At 40.0% G+C, this 18,634-nt stretch overlaps 1 protein-coding gene across 1 annotated transcript in view; it reads right to left on the reverse strand.

Moving 5' to 3' along the window:
• Nucleotides 1-18,634, reverse strand: part of GCLC (glutamate-cysteine ligase catalytic subunit) — a 58,122-nt gene that overhangs the window by 9,227 nt on the left and 30,261 nt on the right. Inside the window, exons 4-12 of the mRNA XM_048845282.2 lie at nucleotides 16,596-16,709; nucleotides 15,874-15,932; nucleotides 15,654-15,790; nucleotides 8,060-8,134; nucleotides 4,484-4,600; nucleotides 3,268-3,406; nucleotides 2,614-2,726; nucleotides 1,229-1,321; nucleotides 365-469 (exon numbers count right to left, since the gene is read on the reverse strand). Of these exons, the coding sequence (XP_048701239.1) occupies nucleotides 365-469; nucleotides 1,229-1,321; nucleotides 2,614-2,726; nucleotides 3,268-3,406; nucleotides 4,484-4,600; nucleotides 8,060-8,134; nucleotides 15,654-15,790; nucleotides 15,874-15,932; nucleotides 16,596-16,709 (952 nt within the window). The remainder of the gene's footprint in view (nucleotides 1-364; nucleotides 470-1,228; nucleotides 1,322-2,613; nucleotides 2,727-3,267; nucleotides 3,407-4,483; nucleotides 4,601-8,059; nucleotides 8,135-15,653; nucleotides 15,791-15,873; nucleotides 15,933-16,595; nucleotides 16,710-18,634) is intronic.

Consider the following 18,634-nt stretch of genomic DNA (forward strand, 5'->3'; position numbering starts at 1 on the left):
GCCCCATTTTTATATAATATTAATTAAAATGATGCAGATCCCTGTTAATATTGTACAGGGTATTAATGGTGCATCTGATCTTAGGAAAGACCACCACATTTTCATAGGAAAAATAATTTGTATTTATATATGCAAATAACTCACTTGAAATTTTTATTTTGATTTTTCACCTAATCCATCTATATAGTATGTGGAGTTAAACTGTATTAATCCATATTTCACTGCCAGCCCCCCCGCCAGATTTGATCTCGAAGAAGAGGGATTTAGTGATGCAGAAATACTGTCCTTACACTTTCACTGAGAAATACTAGACTTTCTAACTAGCTTAAAGAAGTAAAAATTAAATGTACAGCATCACTCTTACCTTGGACAAAGGAATGAGAAAATCCAGTTTATATGACAGAATCACTCTGGTCAGCAATACCACAAACACAACATATGCAGAGTTTTCAAAGTCTGTTAACTGAACCTAGACATTAAAAAAATTAAAGTTAGTTTAGTGGAATAGGATTGATAAACAAAAATAAATAGCTGCATAACAAGTTTATGCAGTTTGGATCAATTTTTCAAACAGGTGTTTGCAAAAGGGCGTACACACTTCTGCATGCCCAGAGTTGGGGTCTGGATGCTCAAATTCCTAACTGAGAGTCCAAGTCAGGTGTATGCCAAAATACGCATATGTGTCTGTAAACTGAACCCTCTAATACAAAACCAAAACCACAGTCCTGCACTTAAAAGGATGGCTAATCATGCAAAGAGTCTGAACTCACAGGTTATTAAAAAGAAATGTCTTGAAGTTTTTAAAGTGTTAATCTAAAGAATTAAGTGACAAGACACCTATAAAATACAAGCACACATGAAACAGAAGGGAATGCACCAAGATTTGTTTAGTACTGACAGAAGCACAAGAGAAGGAAGGCCACCAGAAACTCAGAACAACATTAAAGCCTTGTTTAGAGCTGCTTTAATATATAGGTCTGACTTTTTCCCTCTCCCTTACTCTCATTAGTATTCTTTACTTTGCTAATGCAAATTCCCCTGCTAGTTTCAGTCCAATATTTATTGTGCACATTTGCTTAAACGCTGTTGTCCATTTCTCTTCAGAAGAATAGCAATTCAGAGGGGACAAATCACACCATAAACAATAAGGTTTTGATACTAGATAGCAGAATGCCTCGTACTTTTCCATTTGTAATGGGATATGCTATTAAGCATATTTACTCCTTACCTCCATGGGCCTAAATTCTACTCTCCATCCAATATCTGAATTCGGAGGAGGTGGTTTAAATCTCATAGTCTGCCAGTTTGTGGACTGAATATTCTGCAAGTCACAAGTAAGATATTCTGTTACAGACAAGCACATTTCCATAATGCAGATATATAAAAACAAAACCGGATTCTCTTTCGTCTTTCAACCAACAGACATTCAAATGACCAAGAAACACAAAGAGGCTCGACACATTTAAAGGTGGAACGAAGAGTCATCACTCTAATGATATTATGCCACACTGCCCATGAAATTCAATTTTGGACTACATCTGAATAAGACTGCGAGTCTGTCACAGAGGTTGTGGCTTTCTGGGACTGCCATGACTTCCGCAGCAGCAGCCAGTGTGGCTGACCCCAGGGCTGCTCGAAGAGCTTGCCCCAGGGCCAGCTGCTGGGGTGGCCCTGGGGCCAGCCGCACCAGCCACTGCTAGGGTGGCCCTGGGCAACTGGCCCCAGGGGCTGCCAGAGCAGCAGCAATCCCAGTGGCGGCCCCAGAGGCCATTGGAACAGTGGTCCTTGGAGGCCTTGGTGGCTAGGGGTAGTCAGCCCGTGCTGCTGGAGCGGGAGCCAGCTGTCGCCTCCTGGGGCTGCTAAGATTTAGTCAGGGGTATTTATAGTAAAAGTCATGGACAGGTCATGGGGCCATGAATTTTTGTTTATTGCCTGTGACCTGTCCATTATTTTTACTAAAATTACCTGTGACTAAGCCTTACATGAGACATTACGTACACAGATTTAGGTGCGCCTTTTATAACCAGTTAGAACATAACAAAATTAAAGATCCACACTTACATTATTAGAATATATTACAACTCTGTTGCTCAACTCTTTATACAAGATACAATTTTTTTTATCAAATATACTACATAACATGTAGTTGCTGTACATGGCATAATAAAATGAGAGAGCACCTGCGAATACAAAGCTATTTTATGAAAGACGACATATGGCATTGACAGTTTTCCTTACCTAGTTAACTACTGTTTGTGCCTTTATATTCTCTAATTTTTCCCTTGCTTATTTTCACAGCAATTACTAGTGTTGGTCTGTGTTTCACTAGGTTTAAAGTGAGAGCTATTATTTTTCTTGAATGAGGAATTAAACATTTTATAAGTTCATAGAAATAGGTGTGTTTGTCAGTGCAATATCACAAATTGCATGTTGTAAAGACCTGTTTGGAACATTTGAAACTAGCTACTTTTGTACCTAGTTCCTGCCTATGCCACTAAATTTTGCCAATATTCTTAGCTACAAAGTACTCAGCACTACACGATTCAGCTGTAAAATAGTGAGTATGCAATTATAACCATACATTCATTAAACTGGTATGAAACAAGATACAACCTCAAAATGATCAGATTCATTTGCATCATCTAGATGTATTTTCTCTTCGAACAAAGTCAACGGGTCTCGAATAAATAAGTGTGCAATATGTTGTGCCAAAAGATGATCAATGCCTATAAACAAAAGTTCAAAGATCAAATTCACCAACAGATACCAGAGATAGTAAAGTAGGCCTTATTAAATGCCACGATGACTCAAGAGCCAGGAAACGCCATACTGCTCAAGGCTACCTCAACCAAGCAATCCTAAGGAGAAGTAAAAGTGATCACCACAAAAATACATAAGATGATTAAAAAGAATAGGAAGAATACTATTTTTTGGTTGGAAGCACCAGCTGATGATCGGTATAGCTGCCATTCTTCCTCCGCTTTCTCTCTTCCACCTCAGTCTCCTGTTGACTTTGACAGTTTTGCTCGATCCAGAAGGACAAAGTATTAATGCCTTTCAAGATGTCAGCTCCTCAATTTGGAAGTTGAAGTACATTTCCCATTGCAGACCAATGGCATTACCTCTAGGCCAGACTACCGCATGCTTAATGAGTGGGCATCTCCACTAAGAGTGCATAGTCAATGCAAAAGTATGGTAGATTAAAAAAAAGCTAAAGAAAACTACAAGCATAAGACTAAACTGACTCACAATGAGTGAAACACTTACCTTCCTTTACTAGGTGCTCGTAGATTTCTTTATCTATTGTCAAATCAATGTCATTGTATTTTTCACCACATTCAGATAGATAACTGTCTATGGAATCATATCTGGATTTACTGATTCTATAATGGTTGTTCTTCAGTGGCTATATAATTTAAAAATAGAATATTTTAAGAGCTTGTAAACAATGTTGCCTTACTAATTACACTATTCTTAGAGAACTGTTAAACAGAAGCTGCTTTTAAACAATCTAAATTAAAGTTATTAAAATAAATTCATAGGTCTTTAAAAATAAGGAAGATCATAGTGGGCAGGTACATTGAGAGGTTCCATTAAACAAGAATCTTATGGAGTTTAAATACATTTAGCAGTTTAAAGGGTATATAATTAACAAGCTTAATGAAAAGTAATTGACAGTAAAAACCCAACTTTGTTTTCTTATTAATGATAATTTGAATAAAAGTCACTTCACTATATTGACTACCCTATCCTAACAGTTTAAAAGGAATTCATCTGGATAACATGGCACATTTCAAAATGGGTGGCTTGCCAAAAAAGTCTACTGTGACATCATGATTATATTAGTATTGATATAAACAAATATACTTGTCAGAATACAGAACGGAATTTTCTACTGGAACATTTTTATAAGTTTAGATTTTTTTAAAAAAATTGTAATTCTCTAGATGGTCTCTGCTGTCCGTTCTCTGTAAAAGACGTTCTCTAAGTTCAAGTTGGTCCTGCCTCAGTGCAGGGGGCTGGACTTTACCTCTCAAGCCCTACATTTCTATGATTCTAAGTTCTAGTGACCATATGCTTTTGCATTGCTGTCATGGTTTACAGTCTTATCAGACCATCTACAGAAGTACACATCATGTAATACAGGGCTACAATATATACTCTGTTTTTTAAACAAATCACCTTTTGGGTTAAGGCAAAGAAAGGGAAGCTGCAGCACCAAATGAAGAACTTCTCATGAAATTGTGTATTAGTAAAAGTGGAGTCTAAATGGAATTCTATACTCAACTATAACATTTGCTGCTGTGGATGCTATAACAATAATTAGGGTGAAAGTTACACCTTCAAAATCATGTGCCACAAAGACTACAATCCCTCTCCACTAAGTACTCAGGCTGTGATATTCAAAGAATATTTGAACTTGTATAACTAAAATAACCAGAAAATTGTTTAACTTTTACTCTTTAAACTAGTTTTCACATGCCTCCAATCCTCTCTCCTCTCGTGTTCGGTCATCTACTGATGCAGATATTACTCCCCAGCGACAATCAATATCCGACACGTAGCCTCTGTAGAATGGAGCTGCAGCACTTAATGCCATCTAAAATAAAACCCAGTCACACATGAGAACACAGGACAAAACAAAGGAACACCACCAACACAATGTAAAAAACGGTTCTCGCAACTGTTGTTCTTCGAGATGTGTTGTTCACCGTCCATTCCAATCAGGTGTGCGCGCACCGCATGCATAGTTGTCGAAAAGTTTTTCCCTTAGCAGCTCCCGTTGGGTGAGCTGGGGAGCCCCCTGGAGTGGCGCCTTCTAGGTGCTGGATATAGGACCCTGCCGACCCGACACCTCTTCAGTTCCTTCTTGCCGGCTACTCCAAACCCACCTCTGCAGTCTGAGGGGGCGGCTTGGGCAGGTCTATATCTAGGTGACTGGGAATGGTGGCATTCCGAGGTCACAGACATGCAGCCCCTGGACAGGGTATCCTGGGCCTGATGGTTAGCCCAGGGGGTTCAAAAAGGCCATTGCACGGGGGGTTGCCACTGTGGCTACCAGGCCACATGTGCATCCCTTCGGCGTCTGTCCGACCTGTGTCGACTGCACTTTGAATGATATGAGTCTGCATCAGACTCTAAAAAGCCCGAGGGCAAGGACCATGGCAGTGTTGAAGCCCCATGTGCTGGCCACCGGTACCGCATGGAAGAGGCAGGGGACCGGTGCCTCAACGATCTTGTCAAGGATCAGGACGGATGGTCTGATGATGGGGACCGGTGCTGGTGATCGCCTGCTGCGCTCCAGTGCTGCTTGCTGGTGCCGGTCCTGTGAAGGTCCTGGACCGGTGCCGATCCGTCCTTGGTGCCGGGGAAATAGATTGCCGTGTCCCCAGTACCGGTGTGTTCCCGCTGGACTCAGTGATGTCACAGCAACCAGAATCAGTGCCAGGCGCAGTGCTGGTCCGGTAACTGGGAGTGCAGCATCATGGTGCGCTTGCCTCTGGATGGTACTGGTCTCAACTGTACCAGAGGCTTGTCCCTAATAACTGGAGGCTGCGCTGCAGTCATCTCTAGGAGATCTCTTGCGGCTTCAAATGTGTCTGGGGTGGAGGGTGGTTCCAACACCTCCACCTGGCACTGCCCTCTGGAGAGTCGCTATGTGCCGGATTCGATGGTGCCTTCTTGGGCGCCGGAGTTGACGACACCAACTCTTGCCGTCTGGGACCCAGCAAAGCATCCCCTGGCAGTCCGGCAGCTTTCTGAGGAGAGTGCCCTCTCTCAGTCTTTTTATGTAGCTTGTGGGGCACTGGGGAAGTAGAGTGGTGCCAGGCTGCTGCTCCCTGTTGCGGCGCCAGGGATTGCCGGTGCCGAGGTGCTCTCACACTAGAGTCCTTCCTTGGCCCCGAGTTGCTAACTGATGCTGGAGCACGCCACACTGAAGTGCTTGGGCCCAAGACTTGGCTGTCTGAAGCCGCTGGATGAAGTGCGAATTCCATGAGCAGCTGCTTCAAACGGAAACCCGGCTCCTTTTTTGTCCTAGGTTTAAAAGCTCTGCAGATTTTGCAGCGCTCTGTCTGATGCGCCTCCTCCAGACACCTCAGGCAAGTGTCGTGGGGGTCACTATTTGGCATGGGCTCGTGGCATGCGCTACAAGACAAAGCCTTGGGCTCACGGCATGCTCCGGAGCCCAAGAAGGGGTGAGGGGATAGGGAAGATCCCGCTCACAAACACCTATACTAACTATACTAACTATACTAACAACTACAAAACTAGAAAACAAGAAGAACTAAACCAGGTAACTGCGCTAGGGAAGCACTTGCAAAACAAGCGATTCGCAGTTCCAACAGCTGCCCCGGACGTTAAGAAGGAACTGAAGCAGGGTCAGGTTAGCAGGATCATATATTGAGCGCCATGAAGGCACCACTCTAGGAGGCTCCCCAGCCAACCCATCGGGAGCTGCTAAGGGAAAAACTTCCTGACAACCATGCACACGGCACGCGCACATCTGATTGGAATTGACGTGAACAAGCACTCAAAAAAGAACTGTACAGAAAGTTTACTTTTGAACTCCTGTATACACACGCCTATAAAAAAATGTATTATGTACTCAGAGCCTAAACTATTACTGGGGGCAGGAGTGGGAGTGATTTCTTTTGTCCACCCCCAAGTTTCTGCTACACCAACCCTCTGCTGATGCAGGACAGCACATTTCTTCCTTAGAAGCCATTGCCATTAACGGCCCACATAGAAAGGAGGTTTATTTACCTCATTGCTGATGTTCTCAAAATATATTGCCTCTATAGATCCATATTTAAGGAGCTACAACATGAGATCTGCAGAGATAATTTCATGATGTATAATCAAATATTGTGCTACCATACTTCCACTCCTGTCAGCAAACTTAATTTGACCAACATTTTATCTTGTTAAACTCAGTGTCCAGTTATTACTGAAGTGATTAGTTCACTTAGCCTACTCTAGCTGTACCTATAAATCCAAGCTGGTAGTTGGAACCTATAATTAAGGTTGCTTAACACTCCACATTACAAGACCCTGTTTTCAATCATTTATACAAATCTTACCAGAATTAAAACATCTGGGCTGAAATTTTTCATGCAGGATGTCTGCCTCAAACTAAATTCCTTTGGAAAGTTTCAGCAAAAATGGTTCAGCCATTTCCATGAAAAAAGTAAGGGAAAAATACATTTCACAAATGTTGAAAAATTCTTACAACCCTTTCATTGAGAAAGTCTAGTGACTCCTTGCTTTGGAGTGGGACTTGAAATTTGGCAGGCGCATTGCCCTAATGTCAGGAATGTACTTTTTGCCAACCCTGTGAAAAATTGTTAAAATTTGTCCAAGTTAAGCCTTCGGAAAAAAAACAGCTTGCCTAACTGAGCCTTTGAAAACAGGCTGCCAGATTCACATTTGAAAATGGAACTAAAGATCCTAACATTTTGAAAAAGTTACTTATAACCTTTGACCTTCCTCACTCCCCCATTTGCCTTTTCTGTTACCCTCTTGTCATGTCATGCCATGCCTAAATTGATACTGTAAGCTCTTTGGAAAGGAACCCTGCCTTTTATTTGTTTGCTATAAAATAAAGCCTGATGATTTTTTTTTTAAAAGTATATCCTGAACATGTTACAAGATTATGAGAGCATAGACATTAACAGTTTGGTAAAAGTTACTAAAAACCCCCCAAAAATAACTTCATTGACGAGACTACTGCAGCCAAACTGTTTTGTTATTTGCTGACTACTAGTAGAATAAGGCACACATGTACTATGGCAAACAGCACATGAGTTATAGATTTTTTCTCAGATATACTACTGTTACTGTACAACCACCTAATACAGCACCTTCCATTTTTGCTGAAGACCACATTTTCAAAACATTGCTAGAAAAGATTATCTGATGCACTAATTTAGTTAGGTTTGTAACTAAAAGATAGAAAGGTCTTTTTTATAGGACTTTAAACTTTAAGATTTTTTTTGCTTGCTTGCTTGTTTGTTTATACGGTAAATAGAACTTTATCACCAAACGTGCTATTACTCACCACAATAGGACAGATTGTAGCTAGCTGATCATAAAGGCATCTTGCTTCAGAAATGCTGCAAGCCTGGAATGTTACCTGTTAGAAGAAGTAGGATTATTACACAAAAGCAAGTCTGCAGGCTCTAGACCATCTACTGGAACCAACGGTATTCTGAAAGTCACTTCCACTGTCTATTTTAATTTGTCCATGGACTGAGGAAAACTGATCTTTGCTGCCAGTGTTTCCAGTAGTAACCATGTCACAACTTCAACACTTTAATATTCATTAAAGATTTTAGGCTGCATTTTAGAAGGGCACTCAGATGCTGGGGCTGTAGTTCAAATGTTAGCCAGGACCAAGAGAAACTGAGGACTAACATCTCTAATGAACATGAGCTGATAATATCCTCTTTAAGCAGCATTCCAGAAGCCAACTCCCTCAAAGGAACACAGTCAGAAAGGATTACAAGTCATAGCATTTATTTGACATTACAGGTAAATTTGTTTTTAAAAGAATCCTTTAATCCAAGATCCTTTTGTGATCTCCAGCCTAATCATAGGTTATTGTAAAACTGGGGGGGAAACAGAAGTGCTTTGGTGTACTTTAAAGTTTCTGTAAAAATGTACTTTTGCCTGTATTAGAGAGAGACCAAAACACAATTGTAAGACGAAAGTGTACTACATAACTTTTAGTGCATGGTAGCAGGGTCCCCACGGCCATTTAGTGCACGGCAGGCTAGCGTGCTATAAATTCACAGCCCTGCTTGCTGTGCATTTAAGTCTCCATGTAGACAAACTGAGTTAATTAATAGGTTTTTCTCCTCCTGTTTCTCCACTTTAAACTTTGTGACATTACAAAACAGGGACCACCCCCCGAGAAAACTGTACTCTGTCACCACTTGAACTCAAGTAGCAGAGATTGCTGCACTAGGGGAGAGAGAAGGGATAAAATGGGATCCAGCTGGGGCATCCCCTCCCCCAGCACTCCACTAGACCCAGAACTGTGTAAGCAAGACCACCTCAACACCAGGGGACATTAGCACATAGGTGGTACTTCCCCCATGTGGGCTTAGGAGAAAACTGCAGAGCAGCCACCAGAAATTCCAGCTGGCAGGGGCAGAAGCAGCTAAAGCAGGGACCTTTGGGCAATAGGGAGAACTTTCTACAGTTTTGACTGGACTGCTTCTGCTCTGTGCAGACTGGCTGTTTGCTTCAACCCTCCCACACCCTCTTCCTCAGTCTCTTCACCTCAGCTTTGCTCTACACCTTTTACCCTCTTCCCCTTTCCCCCCCCCAACTTACCTTCCCATTTAGCTTATCCCTTCCCCTAAAAGCCCCTAACCTTCAATAAAAATTGTGAAACCAACACGACATTTGCTGCTATCACACTGTTCTCTCTGCTTGTACGTTATACTCTTTCCCCAACCCTGTGCCCACCTTGTCTATTTAGATTGTGAACTATTCGGAGCAGGGACAGCCTACTACTCTGTTTGTACATATCTAACAAAATGGGGCCCCACTCCTTGTTGGTCCTTAGACACTATCACAATAAACATTATTAACTGCAACATTACAAGATTACCAGTTTTCCTCCTGAAGAAATTACAATTGAAACTACATAAAATATAGACACCTCCCCCTCAGTCCCCTGATCTCTACTACTGAGCCCCACACATTTCCCTTCAAGGAACTGTAAAATAAACTTTGAAAGGTTTTATAACCTCTTTCAAAAGAAGAATTTAGCACTGGAACAAGACATACAAATTAGTTTTACTCCTGCCTCTTAATTTTTAAGAGGAACACTCAGTAGGATCTCCCCTAGGTTAGTTTTGCTTGCAACCAATTTAACAGATATGGAAGTAGGGTTGATTAAATTAAATTAAAAGTGATTTAAATAATCAATTTTAATCATGATTTAAATCAGCAAGCAGAAACCTGGATTTAAATTATCAGTTTTAATCTTCTTTTGTATTTGCACTTTTTAATTACTTTCCTAAAGCAAAGCTGATTCTCCCTGGTTGATGGCCATTAAAACATGTTGCTTGGGAACTAAATGTATATAGGTTGCACCAAATTTGGTGCTTCTTTTTATTAACCAGAAGGATACATTGTAACAGTATATATTTAAGCAAATTTATAATTAATGTACATTTATTCAAATGTTTATATTTATCATTTTAGAAAATGGTGAATGACATTTCTTATTTACTAGATGATTAATTTTTTACTTGTGATTTGTGTCTAGCTCTATTTGGATGGAAATTCAAATTAAATTAAATATGCACAAAAACAGCATTTTAAAATTTAATTAAATAAAGGTACTATGAATGTGTTGGATACATAAGAAAAAAATATTAAAAAGTTTATCAAAGCATGTTTTGCATTTATAACTAACTGATTTTTAAGCAAAGTAGTATCATCTGTAGTTAAGTGAATAGAGCTGATTGTTTCTGGTCACCATGTCCTTCACGATATTAGACTTAGTAGATCTCATCCTTTCACACCTAGTTTTTATTCATAGATTGGAAGAGATGGGGGGAAAAAAAACCACAACAACCCACTTTCCTGCATTTTCAATCCCAACTGGTTTGTTAACGTTGAATGAACTAGTCATTGAACTGAACTAGTTGAAGGGTATGTCTACACATCAAAGAAAAACCCACAGCTAGCTTGGGCTGCAGAGACGTTTCATTACTGTGTAGACTTCCGGGTTAAGTCGACACAGCAATGAAACATTCCCACAGTCTGAGCCTTGCGAGCTCAAGTCGGCTGACACTGGCCAGCCACTGGTTCTTCTCTGCTGTGTAGACATACCTGAATAAACTGAAATGAAGGAATTCTGTTTTCACCTGCAGAAGAGGCTACTGCTGTCAAAAGCTGGTTTAAGTCTCTCATTTCTCGACTTACAGTACTGTGTTATCAGCGAATGCTCAGAACTGGATACGTGATTAATTTAATGTTACAGATTACTGTAAATGGAAGAAGTGCTTCAAGTTGATTTGACAACAGCAGCAGCAAAAAAGAAATGGTTCAGTGATACGGATTATGATTTTTGTTTATTATGCCAAAAGATGTATTGAGGTTAAGAGGTCAGCATTAAACCAGAAATTACTTGTATACCACTTGCAAGTGGTATACTCTTAGTTACATAACATACATTAAATTACTTGAAGGTTGTAACTGTCAGTTATTACAAATTCCTTGTTTTTTTACTGTGGCCGTGATCATTTTTAGGCATAAACGGGGAGACGAAGAGTACTGACTAATGGCTGAATCTTTGAACACTATCACTGGGGACCTGGTTAAACACAATGCTCTGTGGCACCTTACATGCTATAAGTGCACCCATAAACTGATTTTGGCAAGGTTGGAGAGGAAGTACATCAAGCATCAGGGAAACACTGAAAGTGTTGGACAAGTGCCAGCTATGGCACTTATACTGGGTTCCATTACTTGTGTTTTGAGAAAAACATCGGCTTATTCTGCAGTAATCCAGAAGTCTGAAGGTATCCATTAAGCACAGTTTCAACACGTGAGACAGGTGAGAAACTGAACAAAGCAGTCACCGTTAGCAAGAATGGTACATGCAAAAATAATGTTAATTGGACACACTGAGCGTCATTTGGGTCAGATATATGACACTGCATATTACACTGAGTGCTACAATAAAGATGTGTTGCATCAAAAGATAAAAGCAACAAACAAAATACAGATTTTACTAGTGTAAACTCTGAGTCAGCTGGAATCCATAGACTCATAGAAAGTCTAATGGATGGGAAAGCGGTGGAGTTGGCTGATGCAAAGGCTAAGTATAGAGAAATATGTGCTTTGAACAGGACTGAGAAGGAACACACACTTAGTAGAAAGGCTCTTAAAGCACTTACTGAAGATAAACTGTGGGATATGGATGTAGTTTATAGGACTTCTCCAGAAGTAACTAAATACCATCTAGACTTATTAGCTGCTGTTAAATGCCAAGAAGGATGAATTATTCACACTGACAACTTATTTGCATATGATGAACCAGAGCTCATTAATATCATGACAAAAGCAGTCTTCAGAGAGGAGATAGCTTAAGGTGTCAGCTGAAAGGATACTTTGGGTCATGACTTGTACGAAGCCCTCAAAACCCAAAGATTTATCCAGGGCTCCATCAATCTATGGACTCCAATCAAGAAGTACAAACTAAAGACGTGCGCGAATGCAAGAAGTAAGAAAGAGTGAAGGTGGAAGGGAGCGTTACAGAGCTAACCACAGGATGGGTCGTTTGCTTACCTCCTGGTAGTGTCCAGATCTCAGGGTGATGTTGATTTATGTATGACTTTGGGAAAGCACGAGTTCTCTGTCGTTCCATGATTGAGGTTTGAATGTGACAGAACGCCACATATGTGCTAGACAAAAAGCAAACTAATGCACATCTTGCACAGTCATTGTGAGCCAGCACATACGGACATGATTGGTACCTTACGCCAGCAGAGGGCTTTCAGCACAGCAATCATAGATGATATGGCCAAGGTACAAGCTCTTGACAAACCAGAAACTGTTAACACCTGCCAAGATTTGACTGAAGACTTTATTATGAGTCTACAGAGAAAACACCGTCTCATGTGTGACACGTTTGCAGAGGAATCAATTAAAAATATTACCACAAAGAAGAAACTCCATAGATTGCTCCTATCCAATACAAATCACTGATTCTGCAAACATCTCCAATGTCACATTGAAGAAGCTACTGTCCTATATTCACACGCATACCTTGCGGGAAAAATGCTCCAGCATACAAAGAATTGCTCAAAGAATTTCATTGTCTCCTGGCATAATGAAACTGCTGCCTTGAATGGTTCAGTGGAATTTCTTTGTAATTGGAGGCTAACTCTAAAATTATTTTGCATGCCATCAACGCCACAGAGAGAAGTGCTTACTAAACTCCAGATTTTTGCACAATACACGTGTTCCAGGACTCTCTGAGATGCTACGCAAGATTTCCGCAAGATTCTGTTTTTGTGCCTCTTGCTGGGGAATAGAATTGCTGTATAACATCCAGAGATGTTTTCCTATCACTTGGAGCATTGAAAGCCACCACACTGGCAGGTTTCTAAACTCTTTCAGGATGTGACACTACTGGAAGGTTGGCTGAGAGATCAAATTATCTTACTGGAAGGCATTTGATTCATCTTCCAAAGACTCTCCCCACTCTGAAGGTGCTTGCAATGGCTGAGACAGTCATGATTAGGTAAAAAATGCATTGGAGGTGTTCATATACCAAGTTTACCATTTGAAGACCAATATTATGATGACACTTGCTGAGCTACACTGATGGATGTTTTTTCAAGAAGCAGAAAAATGGGGCAATGGAGGGAAGAGGAAATCATCATTGACATGGGATGCTTTATACCTGCTACTAAGAGGGCAACTTATCAAGCAATGGAATGGCTCTGGGATGGTCAAGTGCATCAAATGTCATCTCTTTTACCTTTTGATCACTAACTTGCCCACAGAATGATATTTTACTATATTATGCTCCCAGACCATTATAAGACATGAATATCTACACAGCTCTCCATAACTAGGATTTTATATAATTTTAAGATGTTCTCACATATGACTGCAAATAATTACAAAACATAGAATCATAGAACAGGAAGGGATCGCAAGAGGTCATCTAGTCCAGTCCCCTGCATTCAAGGCAGGACTAAGTATTACCTAGACCATCCCTGACAGGTGTTTGACCAACCTGCTCTTAAAAATCCCCAATGATGGAGATTCCACAACCTCCCTAGGCAATTTATTCCAGTGCTTAACCACTCTGATGGGAAGCTTTTCCTAATGTCTAACCTAAACCTTCCTTGCTGCAATTTAAGCCCATTGCTTCTTGTCCTATCCTCAGAGGTTAAGAACAATTTTTCTCCCTCCTCCTTGTAACAACCTTTTATGTACTTGAAAACTGTTATCTCCCCTCTCAGTCTTCTCTTTTCCAGACTAAAGAAGCCCAATTTTTTCAATCTTCCCTCATAGGTCATGTTTTCTAGACCTTTAATCATTTTTGCTGCTCTTCTCTGGACTTTCTCCAATTTGTCCACATCTTTCCTCAAACGTGGTGCCCAGAACTGGACACAATACTCCAGCTGAGGCTTAATCAGTGCAGAGTAGAGTGGAAGAATTATTTCTCGTGTCTTGATTACAATACTCCTGCTAATACATCCCAGAGTGATGTTTGCTTTTTTTGCACAGCGTTACACTGTTGACTCATATTTAGCTTGTGATCTACTATGACCTACAGATCCCTTTCCACAGTACTCCTTCTGAGGTGACATACATAAAAGATGACAGAAAATACGGACATATTTAAAGAATTAATGCTTCATATAAATGTTTAAACACTGCAAAAGGAGTCTGAATGTATTATTTCATGGATCCTCCCTAGCTGCGTTTGTAGTGAGCTTTCTCCCCTCAGCGTTGTGCAATTTGCTGTCAATGAGATTTTATTTTTTGTTCGTTCATTCATTCATTGTTGAGTCTTTTAATCTGGAACAAAGGTGTTTTACAGGATTACTACAAGTGCAGCCTACAGAATGTTGTGAAACAAGAAGCATTTAGAAGATTCTATTTAATTCCATGGAGGCATAACATAATGATCTCTTCCTGGTTACCACAAAAGCAGCAACAACAAAGACAGAAGCTATCATCACAAAGTCAAACACACAAGAACTATCTCAGCCATCAGCCCCTTGTGCAAAATTGCTACAGTAGAGTGACACTCAGAATAACCAAATTTAAAAGGTACTGGAGCACTATAAAATGCCAAACTGTTACTGTATCTTAAGTAAAATCAAATTAGTAACTAGGGAAGAGAGATGGAAAGGTACAAAGGGGAAGATCTGTTTGTGCAAGAATTACATGCCTCTTAGTAAATAACGGCAGAAAAATACTTGTGTGGATTAATTAAGAGGTTCACAGCATGGTTAAAGAAAAGAATACACCTAAAAATATCTCTGAAGAAAGAATTTTACACAGGTGTAAAATTTAGCAAAATAGCAATGAAATTTGTATTTATTTAAAGATGCTCTGCAATATAAAATGTTCCAGGGAGCTTTCCCGAACCCTGTTCTTAGTTCTTTGACCTCTTTCTCAAAAGTCCACCTGCAAGCTAGGTGACCTGCAACTATTTCCTCAAAGTGTGGCCTGCTAAGGACTGAAGTGAGATTCTGCTTAAGGTTTTTCACCAATCCAAAAACATACTTCAGTCCTGATCTGCATGTCTTCCACACCTTAGCATGGTGGAGCTCCAAGACAAGGTGCTTGGCTAAATAAAGGGGTCTTTCAGCACACTTATCAAAACATGCAAACCCTGTTCTCCAAGTCTTGCTCTCTTTATCAGTGAAGACCAAAAATGGGCCTTACCAACAATATAAATGTAATATAACCTTTTTATAAAGACGTTAAATATTGGCAAATTATCAAGTTACAATATAAAATTAGACAACGGTAAACTGTGGACAGTCATTAACTGGATTTTGAGAAAGCATCACACTGTCTAAGATACAATTTGCAAATTTATAGGGAAGAGAATGTCATTGCATTATTTTACATCGTTTTGAGACTCAGATGTATTTTACCTGAAGGCAGCAGTTGCCCATTCCAAAACCCATGGCATCCATATATATATGGTCTGGTTTAGCTGCTTTTGCTGCTTCTCCATCATCCTTAGGAAATGTTTCTGTCAATGGTGACGGAGTATTCTTATCTTTAAATACTGTGAGGAAAATACAAGTATTCAGTAAGTAAAGCATCAGACATAGATCAATTACTTGAAGAAAACCACTGACATTTACTCACTTGGTACGTTTATCACTACTTTCTCTCCTCTTCGGTGTCGAATGTTTCTTGTCAGAGTACTAAAATTTAAACAGTTTATATTAAATGCTTTTTTCAGGAAAAACTTCCAAACATTTGTCCACTTAGCCTCTCACTCATTTTCATTTGTACTGTAGCAGATTTGGTCCTTCACTGAAGTCAATTCTATGTTTTGTGACAGTAATATCACAAGCAGAATAAAGAAGCCTATGATCTATGGGAGAATGGGGTAAGGGAAGTTTTGCCAAGGTTAAATCTTATGCTGTAATAAAAGCCTCTGCAGAACTACACAATATTGTCCACCTCAAATAGGTTGGCTCCATGCTCTAGTTAGATTCCAAGATGGTTGTGATGTTTCCAAAATAATGAACGTTGGGATTTTACTTTGAGCAGGAGTGGGATGGCTGTGCCAGGACTTAAGGGAAACAGTCCATTTTAAGGTAACGTACTGAATCATAGAATCATAGATGATGTTAAACATGTGGTGAATTCTGCCAGTATCAGGCTAAAATTGCTGAAATTGTTATTTACCTTTATAGGTCACCTTGACAGTAAATATGTAACATTACATCTTTGTCTATGTCCCTGGGACTTGTACAGCAATTATTCACATAGCTCTGCATTCCACTTACACGATGATAAAATTGTGTATTAAATATGTACATAAAGAGTTGTTCTTCTTTCTCCTCCAGACTCACTCTTACCTAAATCTAGGATGTTTGTTAATAGCTTCATCTGGAAAGAAGAGAGACTTTGAAGCACCTCCTTCTACTGGCGTTGGCTCACATTCCGGTAGCGTAAATCCTGGACATCCTAATCTATAGATGACAATTTGAGTAAGCCATAAATTAAATAAATTATAATTTTATGTTATTAAATGCCCTATGGTTAGGTGAGACTATGATCTTAATAGACAAAGGAATAAAAATAGTGAAAAAATATATTTACTGCAGGCATTTCTAAGGCACTTTTCAGTGTTACCTAATCACCAGTAGTCATTAACAAAGAAAGGGGACTAATGGCAATCACTATTAAAAGGTCAGCATTTGCCAACAATTACCACAGTTTTAGTCTGTGGTTGCAATAAGTGGAATTTCATACCACTATGTGTTAATGGATAGTAAATGCTCACATTTTAATGGCAAACACTAAAAGAAGCTTTAGAAAATTAGTCCTCATGTATGTCATAGTATGCATTAGCACTCGTGATTATTAAAAGTGAAATGCAGTGACATTCTCTGCCCTCAACTGATCCTTTTTACAGTACTGTTTAATTCAAATCCCTAAAGTAATCTGTTTCAGTAGTGTTTACAATAGTTTACTTGTTATTGTTAAAGGGACAAAGTCAACCTGAAAACCAGTCAATTTCAGAAGAGTAAGTAGTAGTTTCAGATACTACATATGTCCCAGGACACCCTGCCAATTTGTGATTTTACAAATTAAAAATGCTCTTCTCCCACTGCTGTACGAAACGCTCACACAAACATGGAAAACTGAATGCAGAGATAACAGTGAAATAAACTAAACTAAGTGTTGTGAAATGCACAAAGTATACCAAAATAATCCCCCTCATCTTTCAGTTATGGTAAATTTAGGAGTCACCTATTGTCACATCCCTAGGCAACCTGCCCTTTCTTGAGACCTTGAGTGCACCTCTTTCAAGTGGCAGGTCCATTCCTTTACTTCTCTTTGGAGTGCGATCCCACAACCCAACCACTCTTGACTGGGTCTCCAAGTTATACCTTCCTAGCTGCCAACCAGGTTTCCTAGCAGGTCCAACTGGACTTGGACACTGCCAGAGTTCTCCTTCATGAGCTATGATCAGTAACATCATGCAGTGACTCAGAAGCAGTTTCTCTGAAACAAAGTATGATTTGCCGAAACGGTACAGAGAGCTCAGAGAACTAGATTCAAAAAATAAAAAAAGACCTCTATGCATATTGTCTTAAATACTTTTGGCATTTCCTCAAATCCCTAGGTAGACGTGATTTAGCTTTGGTGCCCCTGTCCTTTCTGGGCACCAAATTATAGCAAGGTGGCTGCAGACCCTGGCTCTCAAGTCTGTCTATGTGCCAGCCTCGCTGCATGCTAACTCTGGGTCTCCACTGGCTTCCAGATGAGTTGTCCATCCCCTCTGCCCACTCCTTTCTGCCAGGAACACCTCTGTAAACCCACAGGGTCTTCTGATCTCAGTCCTAGCCTTAGGAAGAGGAAAACATCCTAATCCATGGTGCCAGTCAGGCAGGTTCTTCCCCCAACTGATGGCCCAGCCATTGTTGTCTTAACTCCTTTGAAGCAGGTACCTGAGAGGCTGTCTTATCTGTGTCATAGTTTTACCCTCTTTTGGTACCTTAACAGCTCCGCTTTATAGCTTCCTTTGATTTGACTACATGAATTCAGTCCACAGTAGTGTAAAATTCATTTTCTGAATTTGAAAACTGCACAGCTCTAGGGAAACCAACATTTCAGGTTTAAGAGGAACAGCCGTGTTAGTCTGTATTCGCAAAAAGAAAAGGAGTACTTGTGGCACCTTAGAGACTAACCAAAATTGGTTAGTCTCTAAGGTGCCACAAGTACTCCTTTTCATTTCAGGTTTAGTATTCTTATGGCAACTCTTAGAGAACCCAATGAAATGTACATATTTGATATGATAACCTCTATATACTCTAATCATTCTCTTTGACACTAATCAGAAATTGTTAAAGTAGAAGATATATGTCTAATTTTTAATAAGAAAGTCAAA

Source organism: Caretta caretta, chromosome 3 (genome assembly GCF_965140235.1).
Source record: "Caretta caretta isolate rCarCar2 chromosome 3, rCarCar1.hap1, whole genome shotgun sequence".
NCBI lineage: Eukaryota > Metazoa > Chordata > Testudines > Cheloniidae > Caretta > Caretta caretta.